This window comes from Cherax quadricarinatus, chromosome 9, assembly GCF_038502225.1.
Source record: "Cherax quadricarinatus isolate ZL_2023a chromosome 9, ASM3850222v1, whole genome shotgun sequence".
NCBI lineage: Eukaryota > Metazoa > Arthropoda > Malacostraca > Decapoda > Parastacidae > Cherax > Cherax quadricarinatus.
The window spans coordinates 53,299,963-53,318,158 of NC_091300.1; the positions used below are offsets into that span (position 1 = coordinate 53,299,963).

Sequence of the window (18,196 nt, forward strand, 5' to 3'; positions counted from 1 at the left end):
TGATCAGTACTTACCGAGATACAGTGCCAAGAAGTTTGTCAAAAATGATGTGGTGGCGGCAACATCGACGAATTCCACATACGCGCATTACATTATTTTGCGGTTTTCATTGTTTTTTCTTTTCTTTTCCAATTTTTTTCTATTCCTACTAACATTTGGGGCCTGAGAGACCAATACTGTATATAATGTATATATATAAACTCACTGTATTGAACACAATAACTGCACTAAAGTTATTATCATATTATTGTTTACCACTGTTGTTTATTACAATAAACATGCACAAATATTGTATAATACTAATGTTCTATCATATATTTACATATTTACAATCACTGGACATGTTTTTAGAACTGCTGGAGCTTGTGGAACTCCTTGAAACAAGGCACCATGCACAGAGGCACCTTACATTCCTCATACATAAACCGAGTGTCTTTGCGTCTTTGTTGCCGTCGTTTTGTTTGTGCACAGACGATGCATCTCTTCTGAGCAAATTTCTTCTGAGTTGAAGGAAATTGTATTATGAAATGATCACCTTCCCTCCTCAAACGCTTGGGTATATCCTGAGGAATTCGAGGACCGTGTTGTATAGCAGGTGTTCTTACCTGGTACTTCATTATGAGTTGTCTGACAACAGACAAACAAAATTCACCATACGGTGGTCTGTTGCCAGTCTTTATTTGGTACATATTATATGCATTGAGCATTGAAATGTCCATGAGATGGAAGAAAAGTTTCATGTACCACTTGTAACTCTTACGAACACAGTCAACAAAACCAATCTGCATGTCACATTTGTCAACCAAGCGCATGTTTTGTGTATAATCAATCACTGTCACTGGTTTTCGAATACGTTCATTAGTCACTCGATCAACTTTGCCACTGTCTTGCATTTCATTATGGTGAATGGTTGTCAACAATGTGACATCTCGTTTGTCATGCCACCGTAATGCCATGATGTCACTGGCAGTAAACACCTGCACGTCATCACTATGAGCACCTGCGTTGAGCCTGGGCATATGTTTACGATTAGAACGCACTGTGCCACACACATCTGTCTTGTTCACTCACATGAAATCACTGAGTAATGGGCTTGTGTACCAGTTATCGGTATATAATGTATGCCCCTTACCAAGATAAGGTGCCATCATGTTTCTCACTATGTCACCTGAGATACCCAATAACATCTTGGTATCTTTCAATGTTTTACTACCTGTGTATACAACAATATCCAACACCAGGCCACTGTCACAATCACAGAGTACAAACAGTTTTATACCAAAGCGTTTCCTCTTGCTCTGTATATACTGCTTGAATGACAGTCTACCTTTGAACAAAATCAAAGACTCGTCAATTACAAGATTCTTGAATGGATAAAAGTATATGCTGAACTTTTGTTTGAGATACATGAAAACATTTCTAATCTTGTATAACCTGTCACTTCTGTCAGGCCTGGTTTTATCAAAGAAGTGCAACATATGTAAGAGTAAGATAAACCTGTTCACTGGTATGATTTCACTGAAGACCGGGGTAGAAATTAGCCGATCTGTGGACCAGTATGCTTTTATATTATGCTTATAGACATGAGGCATAAGCATTATTGTTGCAAAAAGCAAATACACTTCTGCAACAGTCGTCTCTTTCCACCTGTGTAGTCTTGACTGTGGTGATAAGATCGTAATTGTCATGGTGTACTCAAAATACTTATTACTTTCCCTGACAATAATTTCCATCAATGGCTGGTCAAAGAATAATTCAAAGAATTCCAGTTCATTGGCCGTGGTTCCTAGGGGACAAGTAGGTAGAATTCCACTTTGAAAGTCATCAAAGTGGTGAGGCTTGGGAACAAAATTGGGATTTTGCTGCCAATCCCACATACGGTTTGCTAGTGGATACTGGACATCATAGGCTGTTTGTGCGGGTGGTTGTGGTTGTGGTGGGCTGGTGGCTGACGCTCCGCTTTGTCCTTGAACTGACGAGTCAGCAGCGTGGGTCCCAGCGTGGCCTGGTGAGTCACACATGGCGGTGCCACTACCATCACCACTAACACCATCCACTGATGCCTGTGGTCTATCCTGCCAAGTGTAGCCACATCATCCTCACTATCACTACCTAAAACTGGTGTTGGGCCACGGGATGTACTCCGGGATGTACTCCATCCCCTGGGCACAGCATAGGGTACACTACCCGAGTGCATGTGGCGGCGAACATACCGACGCTTCACTGGTGAATATCATTCCTCACTATCACTACTCGAATGATCGTCGAGCGCAATAAAATCACAATCCACGTCACTATCATCATCATTACTGAAGTCAGAGGCCTGGCCACGCGAAAATATTAGTTTTCTCTTGCGTTGAGGAACAACCGACCGTGAGTCACGAGTGCCCACACCAGAGGTAGAAGGTTGAGGATCGTCAGGGTTTTCTGCACTATTATCGATATCCTGGTCATTCTTTTCAGTCACTAACTGATCAAAGCCGTAGAATTCGTCTTCATTTCCACTTCCATCAGTGTCAGAACTATCAGATAGGAAGAGGAGAGTCCCAATTTTCCAGGGAGTGAGAGCTGACAGCTGACTTGCGACGAGGCATGGTGAACAAGGGTAACTGAGCTGGCGTTCCCACAATGCTATGCGGGCGCCTAGATTTTTTGTTTATGGCGCACACCCACCACGCAGACCCGTTCTCTCACATGTAGGCCTATGAGTGTTTTTGCGCTAAATTTGACGGCGCTAGAATTTTGGCATAGATCTACGGCTTGGACACTCAACGTGTAGCTGTAGATCTATGTGACGGACCCTGAAAGGGTTAAGATCGACAACACTCTAATTGCCAGGCATAATGAGGGCAAATTCCTAGGCCTATACCTCGACAACAACCTGAATTTCAGCACCCATATCCAACACATAACCAAAAAAGTATCCGTAACGGTTGGGATCCTCTCCAAGATACGATATTACATGCCGCAAACTGCCCTTCTCACACTATACCATTCACTTATATATCCATACCTCACCTATGCTATCTGTGCTTGGGGTTCAACTGCAGCAACACACCTAAAGCCAATAATAACCCAACAAAAAGCCGCAGTAAGAATAATCACTAAATCCCATCCCTGGCAACACACCCCCCCACTCTTCATAGATCTAAACTTACTCCCTGTTCAGTACATCCACACTTACTACTGTGCAATCTACATCTACAGGACCTTAAACTCCAATATTAACCTTGGCCTAAAATGCTTTCTTGATAGTTGTGACAGGACCCACAGGCACAATACCAGACACAAACATCTCTATGACATTCCTCGTGTCCGACTAAACCTTTACAAAAATTCAATGTATGTCAAAGGCCCTAAAATCTGGAACACCCTACCTGAAAACTCTAGAACTGTAGACACATTCATCACCTTCAAAACTACCATCAGAAAACATCTTATCTCCCTGATACACCCTGTCAACTAATTACACGAATACCACCTGGTGGTTAACACTTACACTCACTCACCCATTTGACCATAAAGAGAAATATCAATCTCAATCTCTAAATAATGAATCTTAACTAGTCATAAGTTGGCCTGTGATACTCCAATACTGAAACTATGTATAGTGCCAAAACAAAAGCATTCACATTGCTAAATTCACAAACTAGTATTTAGTCACTTAGCCATAATACCAACTTACCTCATAATTTTGTAATATTTTAAACTTAAGATTTAATCTAAGTCTGCCCGAAATGCCTAGCCATGCTAGGTGTTCTAGTGGTACACTCTGTAATTATTATTTTACTACATGTAAACCACACAATAACCAAATTCTGTAAACTCAGCATTGTAATCCTTATAGAGAATGAACTTTGAATTGAATTTGAATTTGAATATATTTACTATACATATACCAAAGAAAATGGGGCTGCATGAATTAGAGTACATATGGGGGCAACATCAGTATTTTACTTTCTAGCACTATGGGAGACATAGCAGTACAGTACAGCCTCTCCTCACTTAGCAACGTACTCATTTACCGACACCTCGGACTTACAAAAGGCTTTCTGACAAGTATTCATATTTAAATAAATTATATAAGAGCTGATTTCTTTTAATCTGTTTATTTCAATAAACAGTACAATACTGCATAAACACTTAAAAATAGCAGAAATATTATAAATGGTGCAAAGGTGATATTAAAACAATAACAAAGATGGTTGACACAAACCCACTACTGTTATAGTACTGTATGCTCCTCACTTAGCAACGAATTCATTGACCAACGTGGTCTTAGGAATGGAACTCCATCGTTAAGCGAGGAGAGGCTGTACACAAGTACTGTTTGTTATATAAGTATAAAGTATCATTATACTGTCTAAAACACTATTTTGTGAAAAAAATTAGGGTGATCACAAAATATAAACAACATTTTGACAGTGTCATTTCCCAGAAGCAAAAGGTGAACCAAAGTGTGTACACATCACAATAAAAATGACTGTACCTGGTAGAAAGCAACACCACCACAAAGTACACAAGCATCACAACTGAAATGACCTTTTGACCTGCAACATTCCCACCCCTCCTTCAAGTACAGGGTCAATACTTCACACCTTTAGGGCTCAAGTCTGGTTAACTGGTTTCCCTGAATCCCTTCATGAACATTACCTTGCTCACACTCCAACAGAACTTCAAATCCTTCAAAGCAATGTCTACACACACTCCAGTCTAACACCCCCCCCCCCCTTCTGTATGTTTGAGCACCTACCACTTTAGACTTTCTCCACACTCTCCCTCCTACCTCCCTAGGACAACCTGTATCCCTCCTTCCTTCCTTCCACCCTGGATATATACTCTCCTTCTCCCTCCAACCTTCCTAGGACAACCTGTATCCCTCCTTCCTTCCTTCCACCCTGGATATATACCCTCCCTCTCCCTCCAGCCTTCCAAGGACAACCTGTATCCCTCCTTCCTTCCTTCCACCCTGGATATATACCCTCCCTCTCCCTCCAACCTTCCTAGGACAACCTGTATCCCTCCTTCCTTCCTTCCACCCTGGATATATACCCTCCCTCTCCCTCCAGCCTTCCAAGGACAACCTGTATCCCTCCTTCCTTCCTTCCACCCTGGATATATACCCTCCCTCTCCCTCCAACCTTCCTAGGACAACCTGTATCCCTCCTTCCTTCCTTCCTTTCACCCTGGATGTATACCCCATCTTGGTCATCTTGCAATGTCCAAACTAGCTCAACAACCTCTCCTCTGCCCTCTGGATTATACCTTTAGTAACTACACCATCTTCTAATTTCTATGCACTGAATTCTTTGCAAAAAACAGTATTTCCTTCAGTCTTTGAACTGCCCCCAGTCTCCTCACCACAATGTTTCAAACCCATGCCTCACATCCCAATAAAAGGTCTGGTACCCCTATACTCTGCAACAAACTTTTTTCTTTCTGTTGATACCTCAACACTTCACCTACCTTTCTTTTTTTTTCTATTCTATAACACCTCTCTTTCACAGACTCATCTATACACATCAACTTTTGAATATCAAAACATATTAATTTCCTCTATACTCTATCTTTTTGAAGAAAAAAGGCAAGTTATAAAAGAATAAGTATATTACCTTTACTTTACACACAGGTAATACTTGAGAGATAATTTCACTGCCACAGCCAGCCTCAATAAGTTGACATGCCAGGTGTGTCACCCAGTCTTCATAGTTGTCTCCACTACACCACACCTCATAATTTCCTATTAGAAGTTCATAACCAACAGCATCTAATTCTGAAAAAGCAAAATGTGCAATGTGTAAAAAAAATCTTTTAATAAAATACAATTAAATTTTTTAAAACCTCTGGCAGTCTCCCACTGAGGTAGGGTGACCTAACAAAGTATAAACACTTACACTATCACTTATTCAATAATTGTCTTGCTAGAAGCATGCTAACATGATAGTTCATATGACCCATTATACTACAAAATCACCAGTCAACCATAGGAGCACTGTACTTCCCACCTCCAGGACTTAAGTCCAGTTGACCAGTTCCCTGAATGCATTCACAATTGTTAAATTGCTCACACTCCAGTAGCATGTCAAATGAAATAACCACTTGCCTCCACTCACTCCTATCTAACACACTCACATGGGCCTATTGGATGTCCAAGAACATAGCACTTAAAACCAACTTAACACCTTCCTTCTAACCTTTCCTATTATGACTCCTACCCCTCTTTCCTCCACCTCAGGTTTATACATCCTCCTGATCAGCATTTTTTATCTCTCCATCCTCTCTCAATGTAAAAACCACCTCAATAACCCCTCCTCAGCCCTCTGGATATTACTTTTAGTAACCCCACACCTTTAAATCTCTGAACTATGAATTGTCTACATAATATTCATACCACACATTGCACTCAGGCACCACACATCCACTGCCTCTGGCCTCATCCTCTCTGCTATGTTTAACCCTTTGATTGTCGTGGCCGTATATATACGTCTTATGAGGTACCGTGTTTGACGTATATATACTCATAAATTCTAGCGGCTTCAAATCAAGCAGGAGAAAGCTGGTAGGCCCACATGTGAGAGAATAGGTCTGTGTGGTCAGTGTGCACCATATAAAAAAAATCCTGGAGCATGCAGTGCATAATGAGAAAAAAAAAACTCACCGTTTTTTTAATTAAAATGCCGACTTTGTGGTCTATTTTCGTATAGTATTTATGGTTGTATTCTCGTTTTCTTGGTCTCATTTGATAGAATGGAAAACATGTTATAGAAATAGAGGTGATTTTGATTGGTTTTACTATAAAAAGAACCTGGAAATGGAGCTCAAAGTAGGGGAAATGTTTGATTTTTGCCAATGTTCAAAAGTAAACAAATGATGTCATTGTCCAATAAATGTCCAACTAGCCATTCTAATATGCAGTCATGAATGGGTTGATGTTATTTATACAATTATTACAGTATTGCAGTAGTCTGCATAATAGTAAGTCTTCTATTTTTTGTTTGAATAAAAATTCAAAATAGAAAGCAAGAGTAATATCAGAGGGGCCTGGAAACACGACTGATGAGCAAAGAAAATGTTATTTTAGAGCCAGGAATGTCTGCATTGTTCATTCTGGACCTTATTTTGAAATTGTCATATTTTTTAGTTTTCGTGAAATTGGCCGAATTGCAAATTTCTGACCACATTATTGGGTAGTTGAGATCGGTAAATGGGCAGTTTCTTGTGCTTAATTGATAGAAAAAATGGAGTTCTAAAGAAATAGCTATCTTCCATTCTATCAAATGAGACTTAAGAAATCATGAACACAACCATAAAAAACATACGAAAATACACTGCAAATTTGATATTTTAATACACAAATGTGGTTGCAATTTTGTTTTTCTCATTATGCCAAATTTACCACTCACAGCTTATCTCAGTGAGCTGAGCTCATGATGTAGTACTATGGCGCGGACCCCGGCTTCAAAGCCGTAGAACTATGGGATGGACCCTCAAAGGGTTAAAGTGCAGGCATTGTACTTCCCACCTCCAGCACTCAAGTCTGGCTAACCGGTTTCCCTGGATCTTTTCACAAAATATTAACATGCTCACACTCCAACAGCTCAACAGGTCCCAAAAAACATTCATCTCCATTCACTCCTTTATAACACGCTCACACACGCTTGCTGGAAGTCCAAGCCCCTCGCCCACAAAACCTCGTTTACTCCCTCCTTCCAACCTGAAGGGGCCTGGAAACATGACTAAGAAACAGAGGAAAATTTTTTTTTAGTGCCAGGAATGTCTGTACTCCTTATTCTGGAACCTATTTTTAAATTGGCAATTTCTGAATGTGTGAAATTTGCCAAATTACCAATTTCTGATCACTTTATTAGGTAGGTGAAACAGATAAACAGGCAGTTTCTTGTATCCAATTGACAGAACAGAAGGAATACTATTGAAATAGCTATGAGTGTGGTCGATTAGAAAGAGTTAAGGTAAGTAATGAGTGTAATGTACATATACATTTTACTTTTATATTGTTTTCTATGCCTACTTCTATTGCTAACTAAATATATGAGCGTTATCAGGCATTTATATGAATTTATAAGTGAAAAAAGGGCAATTTCTGCTTTACGGTGACAGCCTGGAACCTAACCTGCCATATAAGTGGAGTCCTCCTGTACATGTATAGGAGACTTATCCTAACCATTTACAAAAATCTGCATTATATATATATGATACTTACCCTAAGCAATTAATATCAGTCAAAACCATACCTGAATAATGGGCAAGATTTGATTTTGGTTTTGATCTTGGGAAGAGAAGGATCAACTCCTCCTGTACTGCACGTCCAACATCACGAAAAGAATCATATCCTTCTTTAGTGGACAACACCTTTTGCAATGTAGAACCTGCTGCCAACACTACATTAATGTCTTCGCTCATAAGAAATCTGAAATCAGAAACAAATTTATTTTCAAAATTTAAGATAAATAGATTGTACTTTTAACCCGAAATTTAAGATAAATAGATTGTACTTTTAACCCGTAAACGGTCCAAATGTATATATACGTTTTTTCAACATTTGAAAGCATGTAAAAAAAAGTAGATCTACTTTTTTTTTTTTTACATTTGAAAACGTGTAAAAAACTTTGATCTACTTTTTTTGTGTTATATTTGAAAATACATAAAAAAAACGTAGATCTCCTTTTGGAGCACTACACATGTGAACGTAGATCTGCTTGGACCGTTTATGGGTTAAATAGAAGTACACCAAGGGCACAAATAATGTAGCCAGGCTGGTATAATATGATGCAGCATCAATACATGTACAGTTAAACCTCTCATTAACACCTTTTACTCACTACGCCCAAGAAATTAACCCATAAATGGTCCAAATGTATATACACGTTTGGACCGAATATTTTGAAAGATAAAAATATCGTTTTTTTTTATGGAAATAAAGAGCATATTTTTCTAAGTGTTATATGATAAAAAAAATTTGGGTCAGCACTTACAGAGATATGAGGCCGAGAAGTTGGCACTGGATGCTCACGTGACGGCAACATCGAGTCCCGCCGCTTGCAGAAGTGTTGCCAATATACCTTTTCTTCTATTTTTATATTACATTTTTTTTTTTATGTTCTGATAATTACAATTTATACTAGTTCTTGTCATTTCATAACCAATCTTTGTTTTGACACTAGTATTATGTACTGAAATTGTCCCAAAGACACTGACAGGTGGGCATTTACACCTGCCTTGGCCATCTACTATTGTCTTGAAATGTATACAAAGTGTTTATAGGTCTCAGCAATGTTTTGGATATGTGGAAGAAGAAGAAGAAGAAGAAGAAGAAGAAGAAGAAGAAGAAGAAGAAGAAGAAGAAGAAGAAGAAGAAGAAGAAGAAGAAGAAGAAGAAGAAGAAGAAGAAGACGAAGAAGAAGACGAAGAAGAAGAAGAAGACGAAGAAGAAGACGAAGAAGAAGACGAAGAAGAAGACGAAGAAGAAGACGAAGAAGAAGACGAAGAAGAAGACGAAGAAGACGAAGAAGAAGACGAAGAAGAAGACGAAGAAGAAGACGAAGAAGAAGACGAAGAAGAAGACGAAGAAGAAGACGAAGAAGAAGACGAAGAAGAAGACGAAGAAGAAGACGAAGAAGAAGACGAAGAAGAAGACGAAGAAGAAGACGAAGAAGAAGACGAAGAAGAAGACGAAGAAGAAGACGAAGAAGAAGACGAAGAAGAAGACGAAGAAGAAGACGAAGAAGAAGACGAAGAAGAAGACGAAGAAGAAGACGAAGAAGACGAAGAAGACGAAGAAGAAGACGAAGAAGAAGACGAAGAAGAAGACGAAGAAGAAGACGAAGAAGAAGACGAAGAAGAAGACGAAGAAGAAGACGAAGAAGAAGACGAAGAAGAAGACGAAGAAGAAGACGAAGAAGAAGACGAAGAAGAAGACGAAGAAGAAGACGAAGAAGAAGACGAAGAAGAAGACGAAGAAGAAGACGAAGAAGAAGACGAAGAAGACGAAGAAGACGAAGACGAAGACGACGACGACAACGACGATGAAGACGATGAAGAAGACAACGAAGACGACAAAGACGACGAAGACGATGACGAAGAAGACGACGAAGACGAAGAAGACGAAGACGAAGAAGATGTAATAATAATTATACATAATAATAAGTTCCCTTGAAGCATGTAAAACAAGCCTCGGTCCACCCCTGACATTGAAGTAGTAAGATGAGATAACATAAGATAAGAGTTGACATTTGATGAGCGTCGGCCCTCACTTTGTTTTCTCTGGTACACAAACATGTCTGTCTATATGTTTGTCTGTCAAGCTCCCTGTCTATCTGTTTGTCTGTCAAGCTCCCTGACTATCTGTCTATCCATCTAGCTCTCTGTCTCAGAGAGAGCAACAAGACTGAGTCATCATGTTTACTCACATCTTCAGCCCTCCTGGCCCTATGTCACTTACTCATTTACCCCATCTCACCTATGGACTTTGTGCATGGGGCTCAATAACAATAAATCATCTCAGACCATTAACCCCTTGACTGTCGCGGTCGTATATATACGTCATAGGAGATACCGTGTTTGACGTATCTATACGCATAAATTCTAGCGGCTTCAAATCAAGCAGGAGAAAGCTGGTAGGGCCACATGTGAGAGAATGGGTCTCCATGGTCAGTGGGCACCATATAAAAAAAATCGGGGAGCCAGTGGTGCATTGTGGGAATACCATTTCAGTCCTCCTTTCTCAGCATGTCTAGCGGTAAGAAATATGTGACTCCCCAGCAAATCTGGGACTCTGCTCTTCCCAAGTGATGCTCTAACACAGATGGAAGTGTCAGTGAAGATCAATTTCATGATTTTGAGGAGTTTGAGGAGGAGGGAGGAAGGAGGGAGGAGGGAGGAGGGAGGAGGGAGGAGGGAGGAGGGAGGAGGGAGGAGGGAGGAGGGAGGAGGGAGGAGGGAGGAGGGAGGAGGGAGGAGGGAGGAGGGAGGAGGGAGGAGGGAGGAGGGAGAGGGAGGAGGGAGGAGGGAGGAGGGAGGAGGCGGCGGAGGAAGAGGAGGAGGACGATGAGGAGGAGGAGGAGGAGGTGGAGGAGGAGGATGAGGAGGATGAGGAGGAGGATGAGGAGGAGGAGGAGGAGGAAGAGGAGGAGGAGGAGGAGGAGGAGGAGGAGGAGGAGGAGGAGGAGGAGGAGGAGGAGGAGGAGGAGGAGGAGGAGGAGGAGGAGGCGGTGGACACAGCGGTGGACACAGCTTGGGATCATTGGGGTGAAGAGTGTTGGGAATGGCTCTCTACCTGGGCTGGTGCCAGCTGCCTTTGTTTCACCTGCTGCTGCTGCCACATGCATTGCCAGCATTACACAAGGCCCACTGCCCATGACAGTGGAAACCCTATGATCTTCACTATCGCTATCTGTTATCAGTGTTGAGTCCCATGGTTCACAATGTTGCTTGTGGATAACAATAAGGACTCTGCCAGACTGCGTGCACCACATATATACTGATGCTTCATAGGTGAATAATTATCATCATTGTCACTTGACTGGTCATCAGTTGATAAATTAAAGTCTGCATTACTCTCATCATTACTACTCACACCTGTGCCCAAACCTTGAAAAAGTATGAGCTTTTGTTTACAGCATAGAAGTGCTCTGGGCACAGTGAACCCAGAGGTGGATGCTGTGGCTCACCCAGGACTTCAGTGCTGTTACTGACACCCCTACCCTTACTGGCACCCATACCCTTGTGAATATCAAAATGGCATACAATACCGACAAGTTGGTAAGACATATAGGCAACATTTAGGCATCTTTAATCCAAAACGGTTTGCCTATGGTGAAATGCCTACGCATATGGTGTAATGGGGAACCCATCACTTCAGTTTCCACAGTAAAATATCTGGGCATCCCCTTTGACCCATGCATGTCAGGAGAACCAATAGGGAACAGTATAGTAAAGACAGCGAATGCCAGACTGAAGTTCCTCTACAGACATGCACAATGTCTACTTACTGAGGCTTGCAGGACCCTATGTCTAGCCTTTATACAATGTCATATGGACTACGCTTGCCCTTCATGGTACTCTGCCTTAACAAAAAAACTGAAAGATAAACTGCAAATCACCCAGAACAAAATGGTAAGATTCATCCTGGACCTGGGACCAAGAGAACATGTAGGCCAGGATGAATTACAGCAGTTGGATATGCTGAATGTTGAAGACAGAGTAAAACAACTGAAGCTAAATCATGTTTATAAAATTGCTCACAAACAATGTCCAGAATATCTTGCTGTCAATTTTGTCAAGGTTGGGAACCAAAGCAATCATAGTACTAGGGGGAGAGAGCACAACTTTGTAGTACCCACAGTCAGTGGCCAGGCGTCAAACACCTTTTATTGTACAGCAATAAAGGAATGGAACAGTCTACCTGCATAGGTCAAAGCCAGTAATAGCATGAACCAGTTCAAGAAGACTGCCAAAAGGTGTCTGATGAATGTAGCGACAGAAAGGGAAGAGAATTTTTTTATTTTTTAGCTAAAACACATGTAAATGTAAATAACACATTTTACCTTATTCCTAGTATATATCCTTTATAGTATAATAACAAATATTATCTCCCTCTAAGTAAAGTAATAAGGTATTAAAAGGACCCCAATGGAAATAAGTCACTTTGACTTTTTTGGGTTATCCCAGGTTCTCTACACATATTCTGCTATGTATGATACTCTATGTAACTGTATTTGTGTATACCTGAATAAACTTGCTTACATATTTACTTATTCTTCAGTTGAGTACAGAAAGTAGGCAGGAACAGTAGGGATGTGAAGACGATGTAATCAGTCCATCACATCTTCAAGCTTCATGGACTGATTACATCATCTTCACATCTCTACTGCTCCTGCATACTTTCTGTACTCAACTGAAGAAGCCTACTGTGTAAGTGAAACGTTTCAGAATAAAGATGCCTAACTGTTGCCTATGTGTCTTATTTACCACCCCTACCCTTACTGGCACCCCTACCCTTACTGGCACCACTACCCTTACTGGCACCCCTACCCTTACTGGCACCCCTGCCCTTACTGGCACCCCTACCCTTACTGGCACACCTACCCTTACTGGCACCACTACCCTTACTGGCACCCCTACCCTTACTGGCACCCCTACCCTTACTGGCACCCCTACCCTTACTGGCACCCCTACCCTTACTGGCACACCTACCCTTACTGGCACCACTACCCTTACTGGCACCCCTACCCTTACTGGCACCCCTACCCTTACTGGCACCCCTACCCTTACTGGCACCCCTACCCTTACTGGCACACCTACCCTTACTGGCACCACTACCCTTACTGGCACCCCTACCCTTACTGGCACCCCTACCCTTACTGGCACCCCTACCCTTACTGGCACCCCTACCCTTACTGGCACACCTACCCTTACTGGCACCACTACCCTTACTGGCACCACTACCCTTACTGGCACCCCTACCCTTACTGGCACCACTACCCTTACTGGCACCCCTACCCTTACTGGCACCACTACCCTTACTGGCACCCCTACCCTTACTGGCACACCTACCCTTACTGGCACCACTACCCTTACTGGCACCCCTACCCTTACTGGCACACCTACCCTTACTGGCACCACTACCCTTACTGGCACCCCTACCCTTACTGGCACACCTACCCTTACTGGCACCACTACCCATACTGGCACCCCTACCCTTACTGGCACCACTACCCTTAATGGCACCCCTACCCTTACTGGCAACCCTACCCTTACTGGCACCCCTACCCTTACTGGCACCACTACCCTTACTGGCACCCCTACCCTTACTGGCACCCCTACCCTTACTGGCACCACTACCCTTACTGGCACCCCTACCCTTACTGGCACACCTACCCTTACTGGCACCCCTACCCTTACTGGCACCACTACCCTTACTTGCACCCCTACCCTTACTGGCACCCCTACCCTTACTGGCACCCCTACCCTTACTGGCACCACTACCCTTACTGGCACCCCTACCCTTACTGGCACCCCTACCCTTACTGGCACCCCTACCCTTACTGGCACCTGCTACCCATACTAGCACCCCTACCCTTACTGGCACCCCTACCCTTACTGGCACCCCTACCCTTACTGGCACCACAACCCTTACTGGCACCCCTACCCTTACTGGCACACCTATCCTTACTGGCACCTGCTACCCATACTAGCACCACTACCCTTACTGGGACCCCTACCCTTACTGGCACCACTACCCTTACTGGCACCCCTACCCTTACTGGCACCCCTACCCTTACTGGCACCACTACCCTTACTGGCACCCCTACCCTTACTGGCACCACTACCCTTACTGGCACCCCTACCCTTACTGGCACCACAACCCTTACTGGCACCCCTACCCTTACTGGCACACCTACCCTTACTGGCACCTGCTACCCATACTAGCACCACTACCCTTACTGGCACCCCTACCCTTACTGGCACCACTACCCTTACTGGCACCCCTACCCTTACTGGCACCCCTACCCTTACTGGCACCACTACCCTTACTGGCACCCCTACCCTTACTGGCACCACTACCCTTACTGGCACCCCTACCCATACTGGCACCCCTACCCTTACTGGCACCACTACCCTTACTGGCACCCCTACCCTTACTGGCACCACTACCCTTACTGGCACCCCTACCCTTACTGGCAACCCTACCCTTACTGGCACCCCTACCCTTACTGGCACCCCTACCCTTACTGGCACCTGCTACCCATACTGGCACCCCTACCCTTACTGGCACCCCTACCCTTACTGGCACCCCTACCCTTACTGGCACCTGCTACCCATACTGGCACCCCTACCCTTACTGTCACCCCTACCCTTACTGGCACCCCTACCCTTACTGGCCCCTGCTACCCATACTGGCACCCCTACCCTTACTGGCACCCCTACCCTTACTGGCACCCCTACCCTTACTGGCACCTGCTACCCATACTGGCACCCCTACCCTTACTGGCACCCCTACCCTTACTGTCACCCCTACCCTTACTGGCACCCCTACCCTTACTGGCCCCTGCTACCCATACTGGCACCCCTACCCTTACTGGCACCCCTACCCTTACTGGCACCCCTACCCTTACTGGCACCTGCTACCCATACTGGCACCCCTACCCTTACTGGCACCCCTACCCTTACTGGCACCCCTACCCTTACATGCACCCCTACCCTTACTGGCACCCCTACCCTTACTGGCACCTGCTACCCATACTGGCACCCCTACCCTTACTGGCACACCTACCCTTACTGACACCCCTACCCTTACTGGCACCTGCTACCCATACTGGCACCCCTACCCTTACTGGCGCCACTACCCTTACTGGCACCCCTACCCTTACTGGCACCCCTACATTTACTGGCACCCCTACCTTTACTGGCACCCCTACCCTTACTGGCACCCCTACCCTTACTGGCACCCTTACCCTTACTGGCACTCCTATCCTTACACCCCTACCCTTACTGGCACCTGCTACCCATACTGGCACCCCTACCCTTACTGGCACCCCTACCCTTGCATCCCTACCCTTACTGGCACCCCTACCCTTACTGGCACCTGCTACCCATACTGGCACCCCTACCCTTACTGGCACCTGCTACCCATACTGGCACCCCTACCCTTACTGGCACCCCTACCCTTACTGGCACCCCTACCCTTACTTGCACCCCTACCATTACTGGCACCTGCTACCCATACTGGCACCCCAACCCTTACTGGCACCCCTACCCTTACTGGCACCCATACCCTTACTGGCACCCCTACCCTTACTGGCACCCCTACCCTTACTGGCACCTGCTACCCATACTGGCACCCCTACCCTTACTTGCACCCTACCCTTACTGGCACCCCTACCCTTACTGGCACCTGCTACCCATACTGGCACCCCTACCCTTACTGGCACCCCTACCCTTACTGGCACACCTACCCTTACTTGCACCCCTACCATTACTGGCACCTGCTACCCATACTGGCACCCCAACCCATACTGGCACACCTATCCTTACTGGCACCCATACCCTTACTGGCACCCCTACCCTTACTGGCACCCCTACCCTTACTGGCACCTGCTACCCATACTGGCACCCCTACCCTTACTGGCAACCCTACCCTTACTGGCACCCCTACCCATACTGGCACCCCTACCCTTACTGGCACCCCTACCCTTACTGGCAACCCTACCCTTACTGGCACCCCTACCCATACTGGCACCCCTACCCTTACTGGCACCCCTACCCTTACTGGCACCCCTACCCTTACTGGCACCTGCTACCCATACTGGCACCCCTACCCTTACTGGCAACCCTACCCTTACTGGCACCCCTACCCTTACTGGCACCCCTACCCTTACTTGCACCCCTACCATTACTGGCACCTGTTACCCATACTGGCACCCCAACCCTTACTGGCACCCCTACCCTTACTGGCACCCATACCCTTACTGGCACCCCTACCCTTACTGGCACCTGCTACCCATACTGGCACCCCTACCCTTACTGGCAACCCTACCCTTACTGGCACCCCTACCCTTACTGGCACCCATACCCTTACTGGCACCTGCTACCCATACTGGCACCCATACCCTTACTGGCACCCCTACCCTTAATGGCACCCCTACCCTTACTGGCACCTGCTACCCATACTGGCACCCCTACCCTTACTGGCACCCCTACCCTTACTGGCACCCATACCCTTACTGGCACCTGCTACCCATACTGGCACACCTAACCATACTGGAACACCTACACTTACTGGCACCCCTACCCTTACTGGCACCTGCTACCCATACTGGCACCCCTACCCTTACTGGCACCCCTACCCTTACACCCCTACCCTTACTGGCACCTGCTACCCATACTGGCACCCCTACCCTTACTGGCACCCCTACCCTTACTTGCACCCCTACCCTTACTGGCACCCCTAAACTTACTGGCACCCCTACCCTTACTGGCACCCCTACCCTTACTGGCAACCCCACCCTTACTTGCACCCCTACCCTTACTGGCACCTGCTACCCATACTGGCACAACTACCCTTACTGGCACCCCTACCCTTACTTGCACCTCTACCCTTACTGGCACCCCTACCCTTACTTGCACCCCTAACCTTACTGGCACCCCTACCCTTACTGGCACCTGCTACCCATACTGGCACCCCTACCCTTACTGGCACCCCTACCCTTACTGGCACCCCTACCCTTACTGGCACCTGCTACCCATACTGGCACCCCTACCCTTACTGGCACCCCTACCCTTACTTGCACCCCATTACTGGCACCTGCTACCCATACTGGCACCCCTACCCTTACTGGCACCTGTACCCTTACTGGAACCCCTACCCTTACTGGCACCTGCTACCCATACTGGCACCCCTACCCATACTGGCACCTGCTACACATACTGGCACCCCTACCCTTACTGGCAGCCCTACCCTTACTGGCACCCCTACCCTTACTGGCATCCCTACCCTTACTTGCACCCCTACTATTACTGGCACCTGCTACCCATACTGGCACCCCTACCCTTACTGGCACCTGTACCCTTACTGGAACCCCTACCCTTACTGGCACCTGCTACCCATACTGGCACCCCTACCCTTACTGGCACCCCTACCCTTAATGGCACCCCTACCCTTACTGGCACCCCTACCCTTACTGGCACCTGCTACCCATACTGGCACCCCTACCCTTACTGGCACCCCTACCCTTACTTGCACCCCTACCCTTACTGGCACCCCTACCCTTACTGGCACCCCTACCCTTACTGGCACCCCTACCCTTACTGGCACCTGCTACCCATACTGGCACCCCTACCCTTACTGCCACCCCTATCCTTACTGGCACCCCTACCCTTACTGGCACTCCTACCCTTACTGGCACCTGCTACCCATACTGGTACCCTTACCCTTACTGGCACCACTACCCTTACTTGCACCCCTACCCTTACTTGCACCCCTACCCTTACTGGCACCTGCTACCCATACTGGCACCCCTACCCTTACTGGCACCCCTACCCTTACTGGCACCCCTACCCTTACTGGCACCCCTACCCTTACTTGCACCCCTACCCTTATTGGCACCTGCTACCCATACTTGCACCCCTACCCTTACTGGCACCCCTACTCTTACTGGCACCCCTACCCTTACTGGCA

The 18,196-nt window shown here is 45.7% G+C and overlaps 1 protein-coding gene across 4 annotated transcripts in view; it reads right to left on the reverse strand.

Annotated features, from left to right (window-relative positions):
- Window positions 1-18,196, reverse strand: part of tefu (Serine/threonine-protein kinase tefu) — an 844,515-nt gene that overhangs the window by 308,640 nt on the left and 517,679 nt on the right. For all 4 annotated transcript variants that reach the window (XM_070083426.1, XM_070083425.1, XM_070083427.1 and 1 more), the window contains exons 34-35: window positions 8,253-8,428; window positions 5,613-5,773 (exon numbers count right to left, since the gene is read on the reverse strand). In XM_070083426.1, the coding sequence (XP_069939527.1) occupies window positions 5,613-5,773; window positions 8,253-8,428 (337 nt within the window). The remainder of the gene's footprint in view (window positions 1-5,612; window positions 5,774-8,252; window positions 8,429-18,196) is intronic.